Source organism: Pristiophorus japonicus, chromosome 17 (assembly GCF_044704955.1).
Source record: "Pristiophorus japonicus isolate sPriJap1 chromosome 17, sPriJap1.hap1, whole genome shotgun sequence".
Classification (NCBI taxonomy): Eukaryota; Metazoa; Chordata; class Chondrichthyes; family Pristiophoridae; genus Pristiophorus; species Pristiophorus japonicus.
The window spans coordinates 65,635,526-65,655,937 of record NC_091993.1 but is presented as its reverse complement, the minus strand read 5'-3'; the positions used below and the strand labels follow the sequence as shown (position 1 = coordinate 65,655,937).

Genomic DNA, 20,412 nt, shown 5'->3' with positions numbered 1-20,412 from the left:
CTTTTGCCGAAAATGTATAACTGTCGTCCCTTTACAATGTAACGTCACCTTGTCCGTAGGAAATGTGTACGCTCTATCAAGAGAGTATTCCTTCTGTCTGATAAGGTCCCCGATCGGGATTTGCTTTTTAAATAAAAGCTTGCTTTGTTTAAAGCACAATCGGTATTCGACTCAGTGATTTCACTGAATCAGATTGAGGTAAAAGAATCCAGGAATCAACATTGAAAGGTGCTATATAAATGCAAGTCTTTCTTTTATACCGCCTGCCACATTGGGCTCTTGGCCGCAATTTCTGCGCCAGAAAAACAGTCGATGCAGCATCAAATTTCAATTCCACTGGCTTTTATAACCAACAACAACTTGTATTTATATAGTACCTTAAATGTAGTAAAACATCACAAGGTGCTTCACAGGAGCGTTATTAAATAAAATTCGCCACCGAGCCACATGAGGAGATATTAGGGCAGCTGACCAGAAGCTTGGTCAAAGAGGTAGGTTTTAAGGAGCGTCTTAAAGGAAGGGAGAGAGGTAGAGAGGAAGAGAGATTTAGGGTGGGAATTTCAAAGTTTTGGTGCTTGGCCGTTGAAGGCACAGCTGCCAATGTCGGAGTGATTAAAATAGGGGATCTGCAAGAGGCCAGAACTGCAGAGATCTGGGAGGGTATTAGGGCTGGAAGAGGTTACATAGATAGGGAGGGGTGAGAACACACAGATTTGAAAACAAGGATGAGTATTTAAAATTGAGCCTTTGCTGGACCGGGAGCCAATGAATGTCATCATGCACAGGGGTGATGGGTGAACGGGACTTGGTGCAAGTTAGAATACAGGCAGCAGAGTTTTGGATCAAGTTTATGGAGAGTGGAAGATAGGAGGCCAGCCAGGAAAGCATTGGGATATTCAAGTCTGGAGGCAACAAAGACATGGATGAGGTTTTCAGCAGCAGATGATCTGAGGCAGGGGTGGAGATGGGTGATGTTACAGAATGGAACTAGACGGTGTTGGTGATGGTGTGGATAGGTAGTCAGAAGCTCATCTCAGGGTCAAATACAACACCATTGTTGCGGATGATCTGGTTCAGCCTCAGACTGTTGCAAAGTAGAGAATGGAGGCAGTAGGTGTCACAATTTCTGCCCCAATATATGTGAGCCCATCCCTTTAAATGTACCCACAATGCAATGTCAGCAGCACTAAAGGACAAGTCCTCTCTGGTTTATTTGCACCAGGTGAGTTCAGACTAATTTATTGTCACATTAAATTCATTCAATTGACAATTTGCAAATATGAAACTCCCAGAATAACCCAGGACTGGTGACAGAATCATTACTTCTTCCTGTAGACAGCCACAAGCCCATCAACGTACTCTTCTGTTATGTGGGTTGGCAGAATTGCCTTCTGCCACTGCTCCACATGTTGCTCCACAATCTTCTCCCACTGCCCTTTGCACACCAGCTCGTGGACTGAAGCAAGCACTTTATTTCTGTAATCACACTTTATAGTTGGCAGTGTGAAACAGATCAAGCCTCCTGCAAGAGAGATGAGTACCTGTCAGACAGCTCCATTTAATACAAGCATTCTCCAAGAACAGAGTTATACTGCACGCAATATAGCAGTCTCAGGCCATTTGAACAGTCGGCACCTGCAGTATCGCTCAGTGCACTCTGACCCTGCAGTACCGCTCAGTGCACTCTGACCCTGCAGTATCACTCAGTGCACTCTGACCCCACTCTAACAGCCGGTACCTGCAGTATAACTGAACATTCACCTGCAATTATTCTACAAGCAGTATGATTTTGAAGATGAACAATATGATTGGAACATCCCCCTCCTACAGCTAGATATTTCTGTTTGCCGACACATGACTGTAAAAGGAGCTTTCTGTGTAGAATTAGACCTGCCCCTGGAGCTGTTGCCTTGTGACAGTCACCTTGTTTGGGTGGCACGGCCTGTGGATGCTACAATGGCAGGCCGAGCTGTCTTACGGGGATGGGCCTTTCTACTCACCTGGTTTGGTGACTCTCAGTATCTCGGGAAGGATGTCCCACGGCAGATGTTGTTGAACCAGTCCACCAACAATAGTCACTAAATCATAGGTACCTACAGCAATTTAATCCAACAACAAAGAGGTTTGTTAGACTGCACAGGCCAACTGTTACCTGACGTCATATTAAAAAAGGTCTCTCATTTTGTTATAAGTCGAGTTCCCTTTAAACTCAACCAGTCAGATCAAAGAAGACACCACTCCTCTACCAGTAGAGGAATATCCTATGAATAATCTTTTAAAAATCCGATTATTGAAGTGGTTTATGTTTCACCTTTAATTAAGACAACTTAAGTGCAAACCGTAACATTGGGTTACTTACACTAACTGGTCTGTAATTTACCCTCTAATTTCCTGGTACAAGATGAATATCTGAGAAAAATTGAAAATCTATGGTCTTGCCCTGATCTTCTCTCTGGCATCTTTCAACAGGCCAGTGTGCATGGCACCAGGGCCCAGTGACATATCCACCGAGTTCTGATTATTTGTTCAGAACCAATTCCTTTTCCCAGCTCCCCAACAATTCCTGCATTATTTGTAAAAAGCCATTTATTTACTATATCTCCACCATATCCACTCGCCATCACTAGACTCCCTGCTCTCCTTTAACTGTTTTTACTTATGATAATGAAAACCCTACTTCCTTCTAAATTATCGGCTAACCTTTTTCTTGTATAATCCCGTTTAACCCTTTAGATCTCCCTCTTCAGCTCCCTACTTCACTTTCGACATTCCTCAGGATTTTCTTCAGTAATATAAGCCCTAATTTATCACTCTCGTCCTTTTAAGTTTCAATTTACTTTTAATCTTTCTACTTATCCGTGGAACTCTAGTGTTTGATACACAACTTCTCATTGAAGATTTCTTGTTGCTGATTCTGCACTTTTAGGGGTAGAAAGTGGCCCCCGCCCAAAACACACACATGGCGATGGTTTATACCGCAACTGCGGTTTAGGTCAAATATTTTGCAAAATTGCGCTTTGTTTTTTTCTTGTTTTGATCCAGAAGTCGGTGTTAGTGGTGGGCGGTGACTACACCGGAGCGGCAAAGACGGGTGGTGACAGCAACTGAGAGGCGGAAGTATGGGGCGGTGCAAATCACCGCAGATAACGTCATTGTGGAGTCACATTACCACGGCTCTCCTTTCACTTAAAGGGGAGAGCCTCCGCCATTTTAAAACTGTCAGCCCACTGGGCCACCAGGGAACAGCGGCCTGGCACGCAAGAGAGAGTGCCAGGCTGCCTTTTGGCGGTCTGGCCGAACTCGGGCATAATTGTCGGGCTGACATGGCAATCGGCCGACAAAAACACAGCGGCAGTGCGCCCTCCCCTTTAAGGGGAGCCGCACAACCGCTGCAGAAGGCCACAGCCTCGCTGGACCACCAGGAAAAGGTTGTTTTGGCACCGCCGGGCAAGCCGAAGACTTTCCATGGGTAATATTGCAGTCGGGGTTTAGATCGGCGGTACGCATGGTGCTGATGTGCTTAACACTGAACGGCAGCAACGGAGTGGTAAGGCGGGGATCGGTGCACCGTTGGGAAAACTCGGGAGGGCAATTGGACTAGCAGCGGCCATTCCACTCCGCAGCATGGCTGCCAATTTGCGGTGGCAACACGCCTTAAGGAGAGGGGCAATTTCAGCCCCTTAACTTCTAATTTTTCTGCTCTGTTAATGGGTCATGTCACTTTTTTGTTGCACTGAACTTAGCCTGATTCCAGTATCATTGGGCAAACAATTTGTGTGGTTTGCACCACCCATTAACGCCATGAAATGTTGAAAACAGCGATCGGTGCTCTTCTGCCAGTTGGTGCCATTTTGCCAGGACTGGTAGCCCTGCCCGTAAATGCGATCGCAGAGGGCTTTAAATGAACAAGATATTGATGTCAGTGAGTGTGTAACGCTCACTTGACACCCGGTCTACAACAATTGTGTTCACCATTCAACTTAGCGGTGTCTCTAAACGACAGGGAGAGCAGGCACCCAACAGCAGGAGGGAGGCAGCAGCAGCGATATTTAACGGGATCAGCAGCAATCAGTTACAGTGACATGGTTCTGCAGATTGAGTGGCTGTGTGCTACTTTCTGCAACTCCAACAGCTCTTTACTTATTTCAAGGTTCTTTGGTAACAGGATGTTGTTGCAAGGCTTCTGTTCACAACATTTACTCATAGTCATGGGGGCTGTACTGGCTGCCGACCTCACCTCCAGGATCTACGGTAGAGGGAGTGGAGACAGACAGAAACATGTGCACAGAGGGAGGAGGAGGGCCATGAGCCTCTCAACCAAGAGACCTTACCCAGCTAGGGTCTTCCGCAGCACTCCCCCCTCCAATTAAGTGAGGAGAAATGTATTAGGAGGCCACACTTCACCAAGGAGGTGGTCACAGAACTCTGCTGCCTCCTGCAACCAGACCTGCAGCCTCAGAGCAAGGCGACCATGGCTCTCCCAGTGGCCCTCACGGTCACCATGGCACTAAATTTCTTCACCAGCGGATCCTTCCAGTCTGCAGCAGGAGACGTAGCTTACACCAGTTCTCCATCCATCACAGCATCCAAGAGGTTGCTGAGGCTCTGTACCAGGAGAAGGGATTACATTGGCTTCACTCACAGCAGAGAGAAGCAGGATGAGTGCGCATGTGGCTTTGCCAGGATAGTGGGCTTCCTCATTGTTATGTTCAGAATAACTCCACAAGACTGTATGCTGCAAGCTCAAACTGTTGTGACCTTGGTCTCTAATGTAACTCCAGGGTGCCTAAGCAGCATGGTAGACTAACTTTTATACCGGTTTGCCCGGGGTGTGCAGGTGACCCTTGGGTCTCCCACAGGTGCACCCCCTGGTGGCAAGTCTTACACCTATGTATGTAAACTTTACCAAACACCCATGGTGCAAGGCGTCATTGACTGTACCCACGTGTCTTTCCAGGCACCACATAACTATCCGGCAATCTTCCGTAACCGCAAAGGCCTTCACTCACTTAATGTGTTGTGGGTGTGCCACCATACCCAGTGAATCCTCAATCTCAATGACCACTATCCTGGCAGCAACCATGACGCCTTCATCCTATGCCAGACCGGAGTGCCAGCAATCTTCCAGCCACCACCGCAAACCTCAGTGTGGCTCCTCGGAGACGGGCTATCTGCACTACAGCTGGTTCATGACTCGCCTCCTCGGAGACGGGCTATCTGCACTACAGCTGGTTCATCACTCGCTTCCAGCAGTCAGTGAGAGCTCTGCCTCCACCAGGAACATCATCGAGCAGACCATCGACCTACTGAAGTAACAGTTCCGCTCCCGTGACCACTCAGGAGGAGCCCTCCAGTACTCGCCAGAGAGGGTGTCCCATTTTGTGGTGGTCTGCTATATGCTCCACAACTTGACCATGAGGGCATACCCATTGCCACCAGGGATTGTGGAACCACCTCAGGAGGAGGACAAGGGAGTGAAGAAGGATAAAGGCGAGGAGGAAGAGGATGAGGACAAAGAAGTTGAAGAAGGAGTGAGGAGGCAGGTAGACAATTATCCATCTGGACAGGCTGTCCATGAACGGCTCATCAGACTCCGATTCCAATGAATAAAACCCAAGCTCCCCATTGCTAAACATGTCCCCATCCTACCACCCCCATCTGATGTGAAGGAGGTGCAAAATTCACAAGAACCCCTCCCAGTGTTTGGGCTCATTCAAAAGCAAATTTAATTTAGGACTACCTACCAAGAAGTTTGGAACTCTCAAGTGCTTACTGAAGAAACTACAAACTAATATAATTTTGTATTTTTTAAAAAGACAAATTCAAGGCTGTGGGCGGGCCTAAGGAACTAGCAGGAGACAATCTGATTAAGTGAGGTTACCTGGGTGTGATGACTAAGTTAATCTGTCTGAAGGAATGAGTATTCAAGAATCCTTCTCCACAAGAGACATTAACATCATAAAATCACCCAGAGATAGCTACCCATCAACATAGGTCTGGAAAACCATTTCAGCATATACATCACAAAGAGGCCCAATCCAGCCTGCATGCGAAAGACTGAGCACAAAAGGACATTGCAATTACAAAACTAATATTTCCATTAGGAAACAGTTTTCGAACATCAACTCACCCAAAACATGTCAACGTTTAACGAGCCCGCCAAAATATTACAAAGAAGAGCCAAGCCCACCAAATTTATACAAAGAATTTTGAACTGATTTGACGCCAAGATTAGAACCACTGAAATCGTAAAACTGCCCCTGTTTTCAACAGAGAGTAAGACATACTTGGCTATACACCAATCTATACACTTGTGTCATCAAGACAAGGAGAGAAACCATTGTAAACTAACTTCTCCAGCCTCGAAGTCCTGAAGTCCTGAAGGAAGGAAGAACATTACCATCGCGGCAGCAACCGATCACAGTCAACGTTGTATCAACCGAAAAACCACCGCGATCGACCAAACTCGAACCAAACTCCAACGGGAAAAAAACGAAGAATCGAAAAGCTTCCACTCTACAATCTAATCCTGACCTACCAACGGGTAAAACATTACCTAAAAGACTGTAGACACCTATTTCTAACCAAAGAAAACGGGTACTTACCCCCCAGATCCAAAACGCACCTTACCACATCAGCAGACTCAACCCAACTGAAGATTGTGCAGCTAGAAGTCTTCTCTGACATTCGGGGTACGGCAAGCAGACCCTAACCGCATGCAGCAAACCCAAAACCGCGATCTACTGTTAACTGTCAAAAGGATTAGTAATCTTAGTCCCTACCTGCCCTGGAGTCCAACCTAGCTAGAATTAGGTATTGGAAGGTGGGAGGTATAATTTTACTGTAACTCCCTTTGAATGTTTAGTGTATGGTTCTTTATTCGAGTATTATAAGTTTGACCTTGTACCTTTCCTTGTATTGTCCCTTATTACAATGATTGTAAGTTTGGCCTTGTATTTCCTTGCGAGTGTAATAAGCTTGTATTTCCTTGACTAATAAAAACAAAGTTCTTTTGCATCAATCCAGTGTCCTTTGCACTTTTGTCATACCCCCCAAATAAATCCAGAGTATAGAACCCAAGGGAGTGGGAGTGATTCGAACCGCTCAAGTTGGTCAGAAGGGAACCTGACCCCCTCATAGAAACCACCCCCTTACAGATGGAATATCACAGTATTCTGGACGCAAAGCTGAAATGAAAGTCAGCACAAAATTAAGATTCCAAACAAAATGAATGAAACTGATCAATGATCACATGACATATTTACAATAATACTATTAACTAATCACCTTTGTGCAATCCCTTAGTGTCTGTTGTTCGTGTGGGTTTTCCTGATGAATTAACTGTGCAAATAGATGTTAACAAATATGATGTGATTGGGATTACGGAGACGTGGCTCCAGGATGAGCAGGGCTGGGAACTCAACATCCAGGGGTATTCAACATTCAGGAAGGATAGAATAAAAGGAAAAGGAGGTGGGGTAGCATTGCTGGTTAAGGAGGAGATTAAGGCAATAGTTAGGAAGGACATTAGCTTGGATGATGTGGAATCTGTATGGGTAGAGCTGCAGAACACCAAAGGGCAAAAAACGTTAGTGGGAGTTGTGTACAGACCTCCAAACAGTAGTAGTGATGTTGGGGAGGGCATCAAACAGGAAATTAGGGGTGCGTGCAATAAAGGTGCAGCAGTTATAATGGGAGACTTTAATATGCACATAGATTGGGCTAACCAAACTGGAAGCAATACGGTGGAGGAGGATTTTCTGGAGTGCAATATGTCGAGGAACCAACTAGGGGGGAGGCCATCTTAGACTGGGTGTTATGTAATGAGAAAGGATTAATTAGCAATCTTGTTGTGCGAGGCCCCTTGGGGAAGAGTGACCATAATATGGTGGAATTCTGCATTAGGATGGAGAATGAAACAGTTAATTCAGAGACCATGGTCCAGAACTTAAAGAAGGCTAACTTTGAAGGTATGAGGCGTGAATTGGCTGAGATGGATTGGCGAATGATACTTAAGGGGTTGACTGTGGATGGGCAATGGCAGACATTTAGAGACCGCATGGATGAACTACAACAATTGTACATTCCTGTCTGGCATAGAAATAAAAAAGGGAAGGTGGCTCAACCGTGGCTATCAAGGGAAATCAGGGATAGTATTAAAGCCAAGGAAGTGGCATACAAATTGGCCAGAAATAGCAGCGAACCTGGGGACTGGGAGAAATTTAGAACTCAGCAGAGGAGACAAAGGGTTTGATTAGGGCAGGGAAAATGGAGTATGAGAAGAAGCTTGCAGGGAACATTAAGACGGATTGCAAAAGTTTCTATAGATATGTAAAGAGAAAAAGGTTAGTAAAGACAAACGTAGGTCCCCTGCAGTCAGAATCAGGGGAAGTCATAACGGGGAACAAAGAAATGGCGGACCAATTGAACAAGTACTTTGGTTCGGTATTCACGAAGGAGGACACGAACAACCTTCCGGTTATAAAAGGGGTCGGGGGGGTCTAGTAAGGAGGAGGAACTGAGGGAAATCCTTATTAGCCGGGAAATTGTGTTGGGGAAATTGATGGGATTGAAGGCCGATAAATCCCCAGGGCCTGATGGACTGCATCCCAGAGTACTTAAGGAGGTGGCCTTGGAAATAGTGGATGCGTTGACAGTCATTTTCCAACATTCCATTGACTCTGGATCAGTTCCTATGGAGTGGAGGGTAGCCAATGTAACCCCACTTTTTAAAAAAGGAGGGAGAGAGAAAACAGGGAATTATAGACCGGTCAGCCTGACATCGGTAGTGGGTAAAATGATGGAATCAATTATTAAGGATGTCATAGCAGTGCATTTGGAAAGAGGTGACATGATAGGTCCAAGTCAGCATGGATTTGTGAAAGGGAAATCATGCTTGACAAATCTTCTGGAATTTTTTGAGGATGTTTCCAGTAGAGTGGATAAGGGAGAACCAGTTGATGTGGTATATTTGGACTTTCAGAAGGCGTTCGACAAGGTCCCACACAAGAGATTGATGTGCAAAGTTAGAGCACATGGGATTGGGGGTAGTGTACTGACATGGATTGAGAACTGGTTGTCAGACAGGAAGCAAAGAGTAGGAGTAAATGGGTACTTTTCAGAATGGCAGGCAGTGACTAGTGGGGTACCGCAAGGTTCTGTGCTGGGGCCCCAGCTGTTTACACTGTACATTAATGATTTAGATGAGGGGATTAAATGTAGTATCTCCAAATTTGCGGATGACACTAAGTTGGGTGGCAGTGTGAGCTGCGAGGAGGATGCTGTGAGGCTGCAGAGCGACTTGGATAGGTTAGGTGAGTGGGCAAATGCATGGCAGATGAAGTATAATGTGGATAAATGTGAGGTTATCCACTTTGGTGGTAAAAACAGAGAGACAGACTATTATCTGAATGGTGACAGATTAGGAAAAGGGGAGGTGCAAAGAGACCTGGGTGTCATGGTACATCAGTCATTGAAGGTTGGCATGCAGGTGCAGCAGGCGGTTAAGAAAGCAAATGGCATGTTGGCCTTCATAGCAAGGGGATTTGAGTACAGGGGCAGGGAGGTGTTGCTACAGTTGTACAGGGCATTGGTGAGGCCACACCTGGAGTATTGTGTACAGTTTTGGTCTCCTAACCTGAGGAAGGACATTCTTGCTATTGAGGGAGTGCAGCGAAGGTTCACCAGACTGATTCCCGGGATGGCGGGACTGACCTATCAAGAAAGACTGGATCAACTGGGCTTGTATTCACTGGAGTTCAGAAGAATGAGAGGGGACCTCATAGAAACATATAAAATTCTGACGGGGTTAGACAGGTTAGATGCAGGAAGAATGTTCCCAATGTTGGGGAAGTCCAGAACCAGGGGTCACAGTCTAAGGATAAGGGGTAAGCCATTTAGGACCGAGATGCGGAGGAACTTCTTCACCCAGAGAGTGGTGAACCTGTGGAATTCTCTACCACAGAAAGTTGTTGAGGCCAATTCACTAAATATATTCAAAAAGGAGTTAGATGAAGTCCTTACTGCTAGGGGGATCAAGGGGTATGGTGAGAAAGCAGGAATGGGGTACTGAAGTTGAATGTTCAGCCATGAACTCATTGAATGGCGGTGCAGGCTAGAAGGGCCGAATGGCCTACTCCTGCACCTATTTTCTATGTTTCTATGTTTCTACCTCATGCCCCTACGAAGTGCTGCCCCAGTGGCTGCAGAATACCTGGTGGGAGGCTGCTGTGTTTCCATGTGAGACACCTCAGATAGCCTTGCAAGACGAACTCGAGCAGCTCGGGACCTTGAAACCCGGCTGTACAGAGCACCATCTCAGCATGGGCAGCAGCAGTCTGGGCTGGCTGGATGGTGGAGCGACAAGGACAATTGCAGAGTGGCAGCAGTCTGGGCTGGCTGGATGACAGGCAGCGACAAGGGCAATTGCAGAATGGCAGTGGCAGGTACAGGAATCCTTTCATCCCGAGAGAGGAGAGCAGGTTCCTGCTCCATTGACCCATTGACCCCCGGAGCAGCGCTTCAACATTCCTCGCAATCGGTTGGAGCACAGGTTGCTGGCCTGCTGTGACCGTGAAAGGCCCGGTCAATGGTGGTAGACCCAACCATGGTGGCAGCAGTCAGAGCTTGCTTGGCTTCAAACTGAGGCTGAATGAAAGCAGTCTGAGCGTGGGTAGGCTCAAGTTGAGACGACACGAGAGCAGTCTGAGCTTCCACTGCAGCACTAAGACGATGAGTGGCTCCTGCCTGTGCGACAATGGAAGATGCAAAATCACCCAGCATGTGTGACGTCACGTCCGAATCGCCATAGTCTCTCTGGGAGTGTACAATCACTTCCAGGCTGGAAATCCTGGGCTCCTCGCTCTGCTCAAAGCCACATGCAATGTTGGAGCCGGACTCCTCCATGCTCTTTGACATTGTCGAGAGACTCTCGGGCAGCCTTGCCATTGCACCCATCAATTATTTGTGCATGTCCATCACCCTTCTTCTGAAGACTTGCCCATTGAGGACCTGATGTGAATCGTGTGCAGCAGACCTCATGCATGTACCCGCCTTCTGGGGAGCTGGCCCCGGAGCTATCCTTTCCCCCTGGTCTTGCTGCAGCCCACTCATGCCTGGTGCCTCACCCTGTGCAGCTCCCGCTTCCACACTAACCTCTAAAGTTGACGTAGTGCCAATTTCCGAGCTAGTGTCTGCGAGTGAGAGATGCAGCGATGCAGTGTCTTCTCCCCCCTGCCTCGCTCGCTCTCTGCGCTGCCCTGGGGACAGGCTACTCGGGAGCTTGTTGATTATCGGAAAGCAGCAAGGCCCAAGAGTTGGGTTACGGTGGGGCATGGGGGGAGGGGGGGGGGGAGGCATACAGCATGGATTGAGAAAAGATTGAGGTCTGAGGGGGAAGTGGGGTGCGAAAAGGATTAGGAATAAGCAAACTGTTGTTGTCCCCAAGGGGTTCAACCTTGCCGGTTACCACAGCGTCGAGCAATACCTGCTCCTCAGACTGGCTTAATTGCTGACTGCCTGCCTGGCCCCTGCCTGCTCCCACTCACAGCGATTATGTGCCACCTTGGCCTACAAGAGAAAGAGAAGTGTTGAGTGAGTTCAGTGCAATGCGTTTGAATGCTGTGCCTGCCATAGTTGAATAGCTGTCAGTATGTGCAAGGTGTGGGATATGGGTGTCAGTGTTGCATCTGTGATGATTGTGAGGGTTAAGTGAAGCTATGATTGTGAGGTGTGAGTGGTGATAGGTAGTGATTGTAGCTTTGGAAGTGCTGGGCAGTATGATGCATTCATAGAGTCATAAAATCATGGAATGGTGGTTACAGCTCAGAAGGAAGCCATTCAGCCAATCAAACCCATGCAGGCTCTCTGCAAGAGCACTTTAGCTAGTCCCAGCCCCCACCCTTTCCCCTACAAATTTTTTTTCCCCCGTTCAAGGTTTTCCAATTCCCTTTTGAAAGCTGTGATTGAATCTGCCTCCACCACCCTTTCAGGCCGTGCATTCCAGATCCTAACCACTCGCTGCAGAGACATGTTTTTCCTCATGTTGCCTTTGTTTCTTCTCCAAATCACCTTAAATCTGCATCCTCTAGTTCTCAACCCTTCCACCAATAGGAACAGTCTGTCTCTGTCTAGATCCCTCATGAATTTGAGCAGCTATCAAATCTTCTCTCAATCTTCTCTGTTCAAATGGAAACCTCAGCTTCTCTAGTCTATCCACGTAATTGAAGTCCCTCAACCCTGGAACCATTCTTGTAGATTTCTTCTGCACCTTCTCCAAGGCCTTCACATCCTTCCTAAAGTGCGGTGCCCAGAATGGAACACAATACTTCCGTTGAGGCCGAAGCAGTGTTTTATAAAGGTTCATCATAACTTCCTTGCTTTTATGCTCTATGCCACTATTTATGAAACACAGGATCCCATTTGGTTTGTGAACTGTTTTCTCAACTTGCCCTACCACCTTCAAAAATTTGTGCACATATACCCCCCAAGTCTCGCTGTTCATGCACCCCCTTTACCCTTTAGTTTATATTGCCACTCCTCATTCTTTCTAACAAAATGTATCACTTCGTACTTTTTTGCGGAAAATTTTATCTACCATATGTCCACCTATTCCACCAGCCTATGTATGTCCTCTTGAAGTCTATCATTATCCTCCCCACTGTTCATTATACTTCCAAGTTTTGTATCATCTGAAAATTTTGAAATATTGCCCTGTACACCCAAGTCAAAGTCCTTAATACACATCATGAAAAGCAGTAGCCCTAGTACCAGCCCTCAAAGCAGAGTGTGAAGCTTGTGGTGCAGATGGTAGTATGTGGCACTTGCTGAAATATTCACTCACCTTGACGAACCATGTGAGGTCATTAAACTTCTTCCTGCACTGGGTGTGGATCCTGGTGACAAGAGTGTGAGCCGTGACGTGGCCTGCGATCTCACGCCATATGGTCCAGGATGTGTGTAGCGAGGGCCTCCTGCCAGTCTGCGGGTATGGGACCACCTACCCGCCCACTGTGAATACCGATGCTGCATAGCTTCACCAGTGACTTCTGGGCTCTCTCCCTTGGTCTCGGTTCTGCCATGATGATTTGTAACTGTCTGTTACTTATCCTTAACCTTGTCCAGTTTGTTGTTAGGGCAGCTGAAGACCCAACCACCCTGACAATGAGGTGCTGCAGCATTAATGCACCTCCCCTTTAAGTGGAAAAAGCCTGTGGCAAGCATGACTGTGAATTAGACTGGCCCAGATATTGGTCCATCTGTTGAGTGTTAAGCCAATGAGCATCAGTTTTAGCACTGAAATCATGAGTACAATCATGTTAATAAAGAGTGAGCAGAATTTTGCGTGCTAACTAGACCATTTTCAGGTGGCACAGTTTAACCTCACTTAGTCTTAACTCTGAACATTGCTGGGCTACAACCAATCTCTAGGCCCTTGTCTTTGACTCTTCATTGTCCTTTGCTGTTTTCACATTGAGCCTATTGTATTGCTGCTATTCCCCAATTAATGCTTACTTTCACGTTGGCGATCTTACCCAAACTCATTCCCAGATATAAAGCTAGCAACGCTTTCTCACCATCTTAGGAGAAGACATAAAACTCAGAATGTCTGAAGAATGAAGGGGCTTGCTCCCTGAGGGCTATGAGTGCTGTTTAGATGAGTTAGAATGAGCTGCTTTACCTGCTTTTAGAGGCAGTGGCTTATCTGCAGTTATCATCCACTGTGTGAGACGCTGATACAGGCCTTTGGATTCAGCTGTCTTCAGCATTCCTTCATTGCCGTCTATTCCATGGATATTCTTAAATCCCACTTTCTGCAACTACAGAAATCAGATTTATTTACATTATGTGTTATCCAACAAGCCACCGATTGTCCATTACACTTGTCTCCACGGTATTTTATCAAGCTCCGCATGAAGGGTTAAGTGTGCCACACAATTTGGAGTCCCAGCATCTACACTACTCCATGATTTGGTCAGGAGAGTATCATTTTGGGGACTTGCACCAATTGCAACAAACTGAAACAAATTTATGACAAAAATGAAGCATTTTTCTCTCTCGTGTCATTATCATAGGCAGTCTATCATGTATCTTACATTATTATATATAACTGTATCCTAACATGCTATACATGACTGTAATAAGATATGACCTGTAACCACCAGCATACCTTACACCAGGGGTGCACTTGCAAGAGACAGGTATATAAGGACAGGTCTCAGGCAAGTGCAGCATTCCAGAGCTGTGAAATAAAGGCGCAGGTGCAGAGTGACCTTGACTTCACTACATGCCTCGTGTGAATCTGTACTGAGGGGACAGGACTTTACACAGTCCTCCGAAATCGAGGAAGACTTGCTTCCACTCAAAAAGTGGGTTCTCTGGTGACGGTACAGTCCAATACGGGAATTATAGTCTCTGTCACAGGTGGGGCAGACAGTTGTTGAAGGAAAGGGTGGGTGGGGAGTCTGGTTTGCCGCACGCTCCTTCCGCTGTCTGCCTTTGATTTCCGCATGCTCTCGGCGACGAGACTCGAGGTGCTCTGTACCTCCCGGATGCTCTTCCTCTTCTTTGGGCGGTCTTGGGCCAGGAATACCCAGGTGCCCATGGGGATGTTGCACTTTATCAAGGAGGCTTTGAGGGTGTCCTTGAAATGTTTCCTCTGCCTACTTGGGGTTCGCTTGCCGTGTCGGAGCTCTAAGCAGAGCACTTGCTTTGGGAGTCTCGTGTCGGGCATGCGGACAATGTGGCCCGCCCAACGGAGCTAGTCAAGCTTCGATGCTGGGGATATTAGCCTGAGTGAGAACTCGTGTATCTTTTTCTACCACGGTTCATGGGACCAAAAACAGAAAATGTTACTAACAGAAAATGGGCTTGCTTCTTTTCATACCCCGAGATTTCCCTGCGTCTGTGCCCAACTGAGCTGGATTTCCTGTGTGCAGGACAGTAGCAGGTAAGGTGCTGGATTAACTGTCCAGAAGTTGTGAGTTCAAATCCCACCAGGGCAAGTTGGGAAATTGAATTCATTAAATCTTGAAATTTGTGGGCTGACAACAGAAAAAATGATCTTGGAAGCTGCCGGATTGTCATAAAATCCCAACTTGTTCATTTATGTCCTTCAGGGAAGGGAACCTGCTTCTCCTCCCCATCCTGGCCTCCGTACTCCAGTCCCACGCTACATGGTTCACTCTTAATGTCCTCAGAGAAACTTGGGCTGGGCAACAATTGCTGCTTTCCCAGCGTTGCTCACATCCTGAGAATGAATTAAATTAGAAATGTTTGGAAAGTTGGTCAGGCTACAGCGCATATCTACAAAAGAGCCTCCTGATTGCAGCGATACGGGCAAAGAGTGGGGGAGTGGGGCTAACTGGCTCTTCGATAGAGCCACCACAGACTCGATGGACTGAATGGCCTCCTTCTGTACTGTGCTATTCGATGATTCCATGATATTCCAGCAATACTTTAAATGGAGGGAAATTGAGCAGTTCCTTTAGGTGTGTGTGCTCCAACACACCTGATTTTCTGATACCCACTGTGCACAGATGTGATAATGTGTAGCAAGCAGGGTCAATAACAGGAAGATCTGCCCTGTTATGTCAGGTATCTGAGGGAGGGGCCGTTTAATTCAAATACAAGCACCCCGTGGGTTCTGTTTGCACACGTGTTGGATCGGCACCTTTATTTAAGTTTAAGCGATTCACATTTCTCTTTGTCCTGGGGAATTTTGGGAAGCCCATCTCAGCCTGTCTTGTTCAAATGGAATCACCACTGGAAACTTTTAGAGATAAAAAGATATATTCCCCCAGGAATATACAGTGATCATTGTCAGTATATTTGAACATGCTTGTGGGGAAGTTGTCAGTACCTTCACCCACTTCACACTTTCTCTTCCTCCGCTCACACCAACAATAGCAGCATGTTCAATAACAGGAAATGTAGACATTCTAAAACCTTCACACTATCGAAAGAAAGAAAGACTTGCATTTATATAGCACCTTTCACAACCACTGGTCGTCCCAACAGGTTTACAGCCAACAAAGTACTTTTTGGAAGTATTGTAGTGTAGGAAATGCAGCAACCAATTTGTGGACAGCAATATTCCACAAATAGCAATGTGATAATGACCAGAAGATCTGTTTTTGTTGTGTTGATTGAGGAATAAATATTGGCAGGACACCAGGGATAACTCCCCTGTTCCTCTTCAAAATTGTGCCATGAGATCTTTTACGTCCACCTGAGAGAGCAGACAGGGCCTCAGTTTAACATCTCATACGAAAGACGGCACCTCCGACAGTGCAGCATTCCCTCAGCACTGCACTGGAGTGTCGGCCTAGATTTTTCTGCTCAACTATCTGGAGTGGGTCTTGAACCCACAACCTTTTGACTCAGGTGAGAGTGCTACCCACTGAGTCACAGCTGACACTACGCTGCCCAGAGCGATGAATGTAAGGGTAGTTTGCACGGGTTTATATCAATATCTCCGTGGCATTTGATTACCGTTTCATTGTCTCTTACCCCTTCAGCCACCTGTCCTGTTCCACAGGGCACGTCAAGGACCAGTGCACTGCCTCGATCTTCTGGATACACAGAGTCCAAGGTCTCCACACCGAACCTGGGAGCCTCGTACTCCATCACAGTCATTTGCTGAGGGCAAAAAGAGATTTCATTCATTCATACATCTGGCTACTGAAGAGTTTCGCTCTCCACAATCTTTATCTTGGAGAATGGCAGTGGGGCGGGGTCACGGGGGAAGTGAGGGGGAGCTCATTCTGGAGTATGCACTGGACCAGGGGAGTCGATTGAACCAGGCTACCCATGACCCTGCTTGTATCCATCGCCACTCTGCTCACCCATACACCCACTGCTGTCCTTTACTGTACCTAACCTGCTCTCAGAACAGCCGTGCTTCTGCAGTCTGAGATTGTCACATCTGATGGTGACAGATAGATCTGCTGCCTATCTGCTGTACCTAGTGACCACCACCCTCACCCTTTTTGTCTCCGGACCCTTCCTGGGCACTACCGGAGACTCCAGAATCTCCTAGTCAGTTGCACAAAAAAAGCATAAGGCAGCCCACTGATGGATTGTTTGCTAAGGCTGGCAATGATGTAAGTTTCCCTAGTGATAACAGCCAGACTGAGCAGGAATTCAGAATGGGAGACTTCAACTATCCTATTATAGACTGGAACAGTGGTAGTGTAAAGGACAGAGTAGGGGAGAAAATTCTGTAGTGTGTTCAGGAGAACTTTCTTGATCAGTACATTTCTGGCCCAAAGAGGAAGGAGACATTGTTGGATCTGGTCCTTGGGAATGAGATGGGTCAAATGAAGCAAGTGTCAGTGGAGGAACATTTCGAGAACAGTGATTGAGATTTGGGTGCACAGGGCACAATTTCAAAGTCTGCAGATGACACAAAACTTGGAAGTATAGTGAACAGTGAGGAGGATAGTGATAGACTTCAAGAGGACATATACAGACTGGTGGAATGGGCGGACACGTGGTAGATGAAATTTAATGCAGCAAAGTGTGAAGTGATACATTCTGGTAGGAAGAACGAGGAGAGGCAATATAAGCTAAAGGGTACAATTGTAAAGCGTGTGAAGGAAGAGCGGGACCTGGGGGTACATGTGCTCAAATCATTGAAGGTAACAGGGCAGGTTGAGAAACCATTTAAAAAATCTTACGGGATCCTGGGCTTCATAAATAGAGGCAGAGTACAACAACAAGGAAGTTATGATGAACCTTTATAAAACACTGGTTCGGACTCAACTGGAGTATTGTGTCCAATTCTGGGCACCGTACTTTAAGAAGGATGTGAAGGCCTTGGGGAAGGTGCAGAAAAGATTTACAAGACTGTTTCCAGGGATGAGGGACTTCAATTATGTTGATGGACTGGAGAAGCTGGGTTGTTCTCCTTAGAGCAGAGAAGGGTGAGAGGAGAATTAATAGAGGTGTTCGAAATCATGAGGGGCTCAGACAGAGTAGATAGAGAGAAACTGTTCCCATTGGCGGTAGGATGGAGAACCAGAGGACACAGATTTAAGGTGGTGGACAAAAGAACCAAAGGTGACACGAGGAAAAAAACTTTACGCAGCGAAGGGTTGGGATCTGGAATGCACGGCCTGAAAAGGTGATCGAGGCAGATTCAATTGTGGCTTTCAACAGGAGTGTGAGAGTGACATGTGCTACCTGGTCATAGTTCTCACACCAAGAGTTGTAAAACGCGAGTTTCTCTTCAATTTCCATGTCTCGGTACATACTGAGTACATTCTCGGTGGCAGCAACAACATCTATTTCAGACTGTTCCATCCTGTGGAAATATAGAATAAGAGCCGGTAATAGGAAGGTTCGGATAAAATATTGCAGCAAAAAGGTCCTTTCTTTCAAATTACAAGGGATTGAAATGAGACTGTTGTGTATGTATAACCGAAGTATATACCTTGTACACTCAATGTACAGTTATATAAGACTACTGGATGTATCTTCACACTGTATACACGATGCTTGTACCACAAGAGGGCGCAACTGGTGGAGACCTAGGGGTCACCTGTACACGACAAGTAACCAGGTATAAAAGGGAGCTCACCATGCTGTACCCTCAGGAGATGTAATAAATGGACTAAGGTCACCACAGTTCAAGTACAATACCTTACCTCGTGAAGTCATTACTAGAGTGCTTACAGACACAATAATTGGCAACGAGATTACGAATTTCCACTCGAAAAATGGCTAACCTTGGCATCTTTCAACAATTCGCCGATGGGGAAGATTGGGAGGCCTTTGTGGAAAGGCTCAAACACTTTCATTGCGAATGACCTGGCGGGAGACACACCGACCTCGCTGGCTGATAAGAGCAGAGCTATCCTGCACAGCAGTTGTGGGCCCACCGTCTATGGCCTTGTCAGGGACTTGCTAGCCCCAGAGAAGACAACAACAAAAACATATACGGAGCTCATAACGATGATACAGGGACAGCGCAAACCTAAAGAGAGCATCCTCACCGCCAGACACCGGTTCTACACCCACTGGCAGCCCGAAGGCCAAGAAATCGCGAAATATGCTGCAGACCTCAGACGATCGCCTGCACCATGTGATTTTGGCAACCACCTCACCGAAGCACTGCGGAACATCTTCGTTATCGGAATCGACCACGAGGACCTTCTCCACAGGCTGCTTTCTGCAGACACCACGGTCACCCTGCAGAAGGCAATTAACGTCAGCCAGGCATTCATGGTCTCGGCCTGCGATTCCAAGCGGATGACTCACCTCCAGGACTCTAACCCGGCAAGTTCTGTGAACCGACTGGCACCTTTTAGAGGCAAGGCTGCTGCTAGCAGTCTCTCTCAGGGTAGAGAGAACAGAACCCCGAGTCCCGCAACCCTGAGTCCGCCACATGGGGCCAACTGGCCAACCCCATGCTGGTGCTGTGCGGGAAATCACAGGGCCCACCAGTGCCACTACAAAGACTATACTTGCAAAGGCTGTAACCCGAAGGGCCACCTCCAGCGAATGTGCAAGAAAAATTTTACTCACCGAGTCAATGAAGAGTCGGCCGATCATCCGGACTCCAGCGAGATGAAGAGAGAATCCATGAGGCGGCTCAGCCCCTCAAAGAGGTGTACGGAGTGTTTACCTGCTCCACTGAGAGTTCTCCGTTGAAAATGGGAGTTAAAATAAACGGTGTTCCAGTCATGATGGAGGTGGACATGGGGGCGAGCCATTTGCTGATGAATCAGGCGGCCTTTGAGAAACTTTGGGAAAATCCAATCGAACGACTTAAAATGATCCTGATCTAAGTGAAGCTGCTCACCTACACAAACGACACCATCCCAGTCGCTGGCAGCGTGGATGTCCAGGTGTCCCATGATGGCGCGATGTATAAGCTACCTTTGTGGATCGTTGCTGGTGATCCTCTTTCTACAGCGATGCCGGTAATACTCATGTAAAGGATGTAATTGACAAATGCAAGTATGTAAATGTAACTAACCGTGTTGAGTCGGTGATTGCGGTCGGAGCCAATGTATTATGACAGTAAATGAAGTAATGATGTGCGATGCCGGGTTCTACATGTATACCGACAAAACCAAGGGCAACCTCCCGTCGGAAGCACCCAGGTCCAGCAGGCTACCCGATCATGTAGCCTGTGCACCCGGGACCAATGTGATGCTCCAGGGAGCGTGGCCACACACAGAGGGAGCATACCAGCTGCAGGGTCAGCGATCAGTGGATGGCAAAGGCACCACTATTGGTACTCTGCCCCAGATCGGCTCTATCTGTCTGGCCTCCAGGGCCAGTACCGGGAGCAAGAGGCTTGCACCCTCCAGCCGTCCCAATGGGACCTGGGATGACCAGGCTCCCACTACCATCGATGGGCGGAAGGGAGACACTGCAGCCCTCAAAGGAGGACAGGGAGGCCAC

At 47.1% G+C, this 20,412-nt stretch overlaps 1 protein-coding gene across 9 annotated transcripts in view; it reads right to left on the bottom strand.

Moving 5' to 3' along the window:
- Positions 1–1,208: 1,208 nt before the first annotated feature.
- Positions 1,209–20,412, bottom strand: part of LOC139227768 (methyltransferase-like protein 27) — a 59,542-nt gene continuing 40,338 nt past the window's right edge. For 8 of the 9 annotated variants that reach the window (XM_070858775.1, XM_070858780.1, XM_070858774.1 and 5 more), the window contains 5 exons: positions 18,184–18,304; positions 16,510–16,638; positions 13,679–13,817; positions 2,001–2,093; positions 1,209–1,522 (listed from right to left, as the gene is read on the bottom strand). In XM_070858775.1, coding sequence (XP_070714876.1) covers positions 1,320–1,522; positions 2,001–2,093; positions 13,679–13,817; positions 16,510–16,638; positions 18,184–18,304 — 685 coding nt within the window. In that variant the 3' untranslated portion in view covers positions 1,209–1,319. Of the gene's footprint in view, positions 1,523–2,000; positions 2,094–13,678; positions 13,818–16,509; positions 16,639–18,183; positions 18,305–19,527; positions 20,368–20,412 lie in introns of those variants that run through there. The other variant, XM_070858782.1, reaches the window with a different exon arrangement.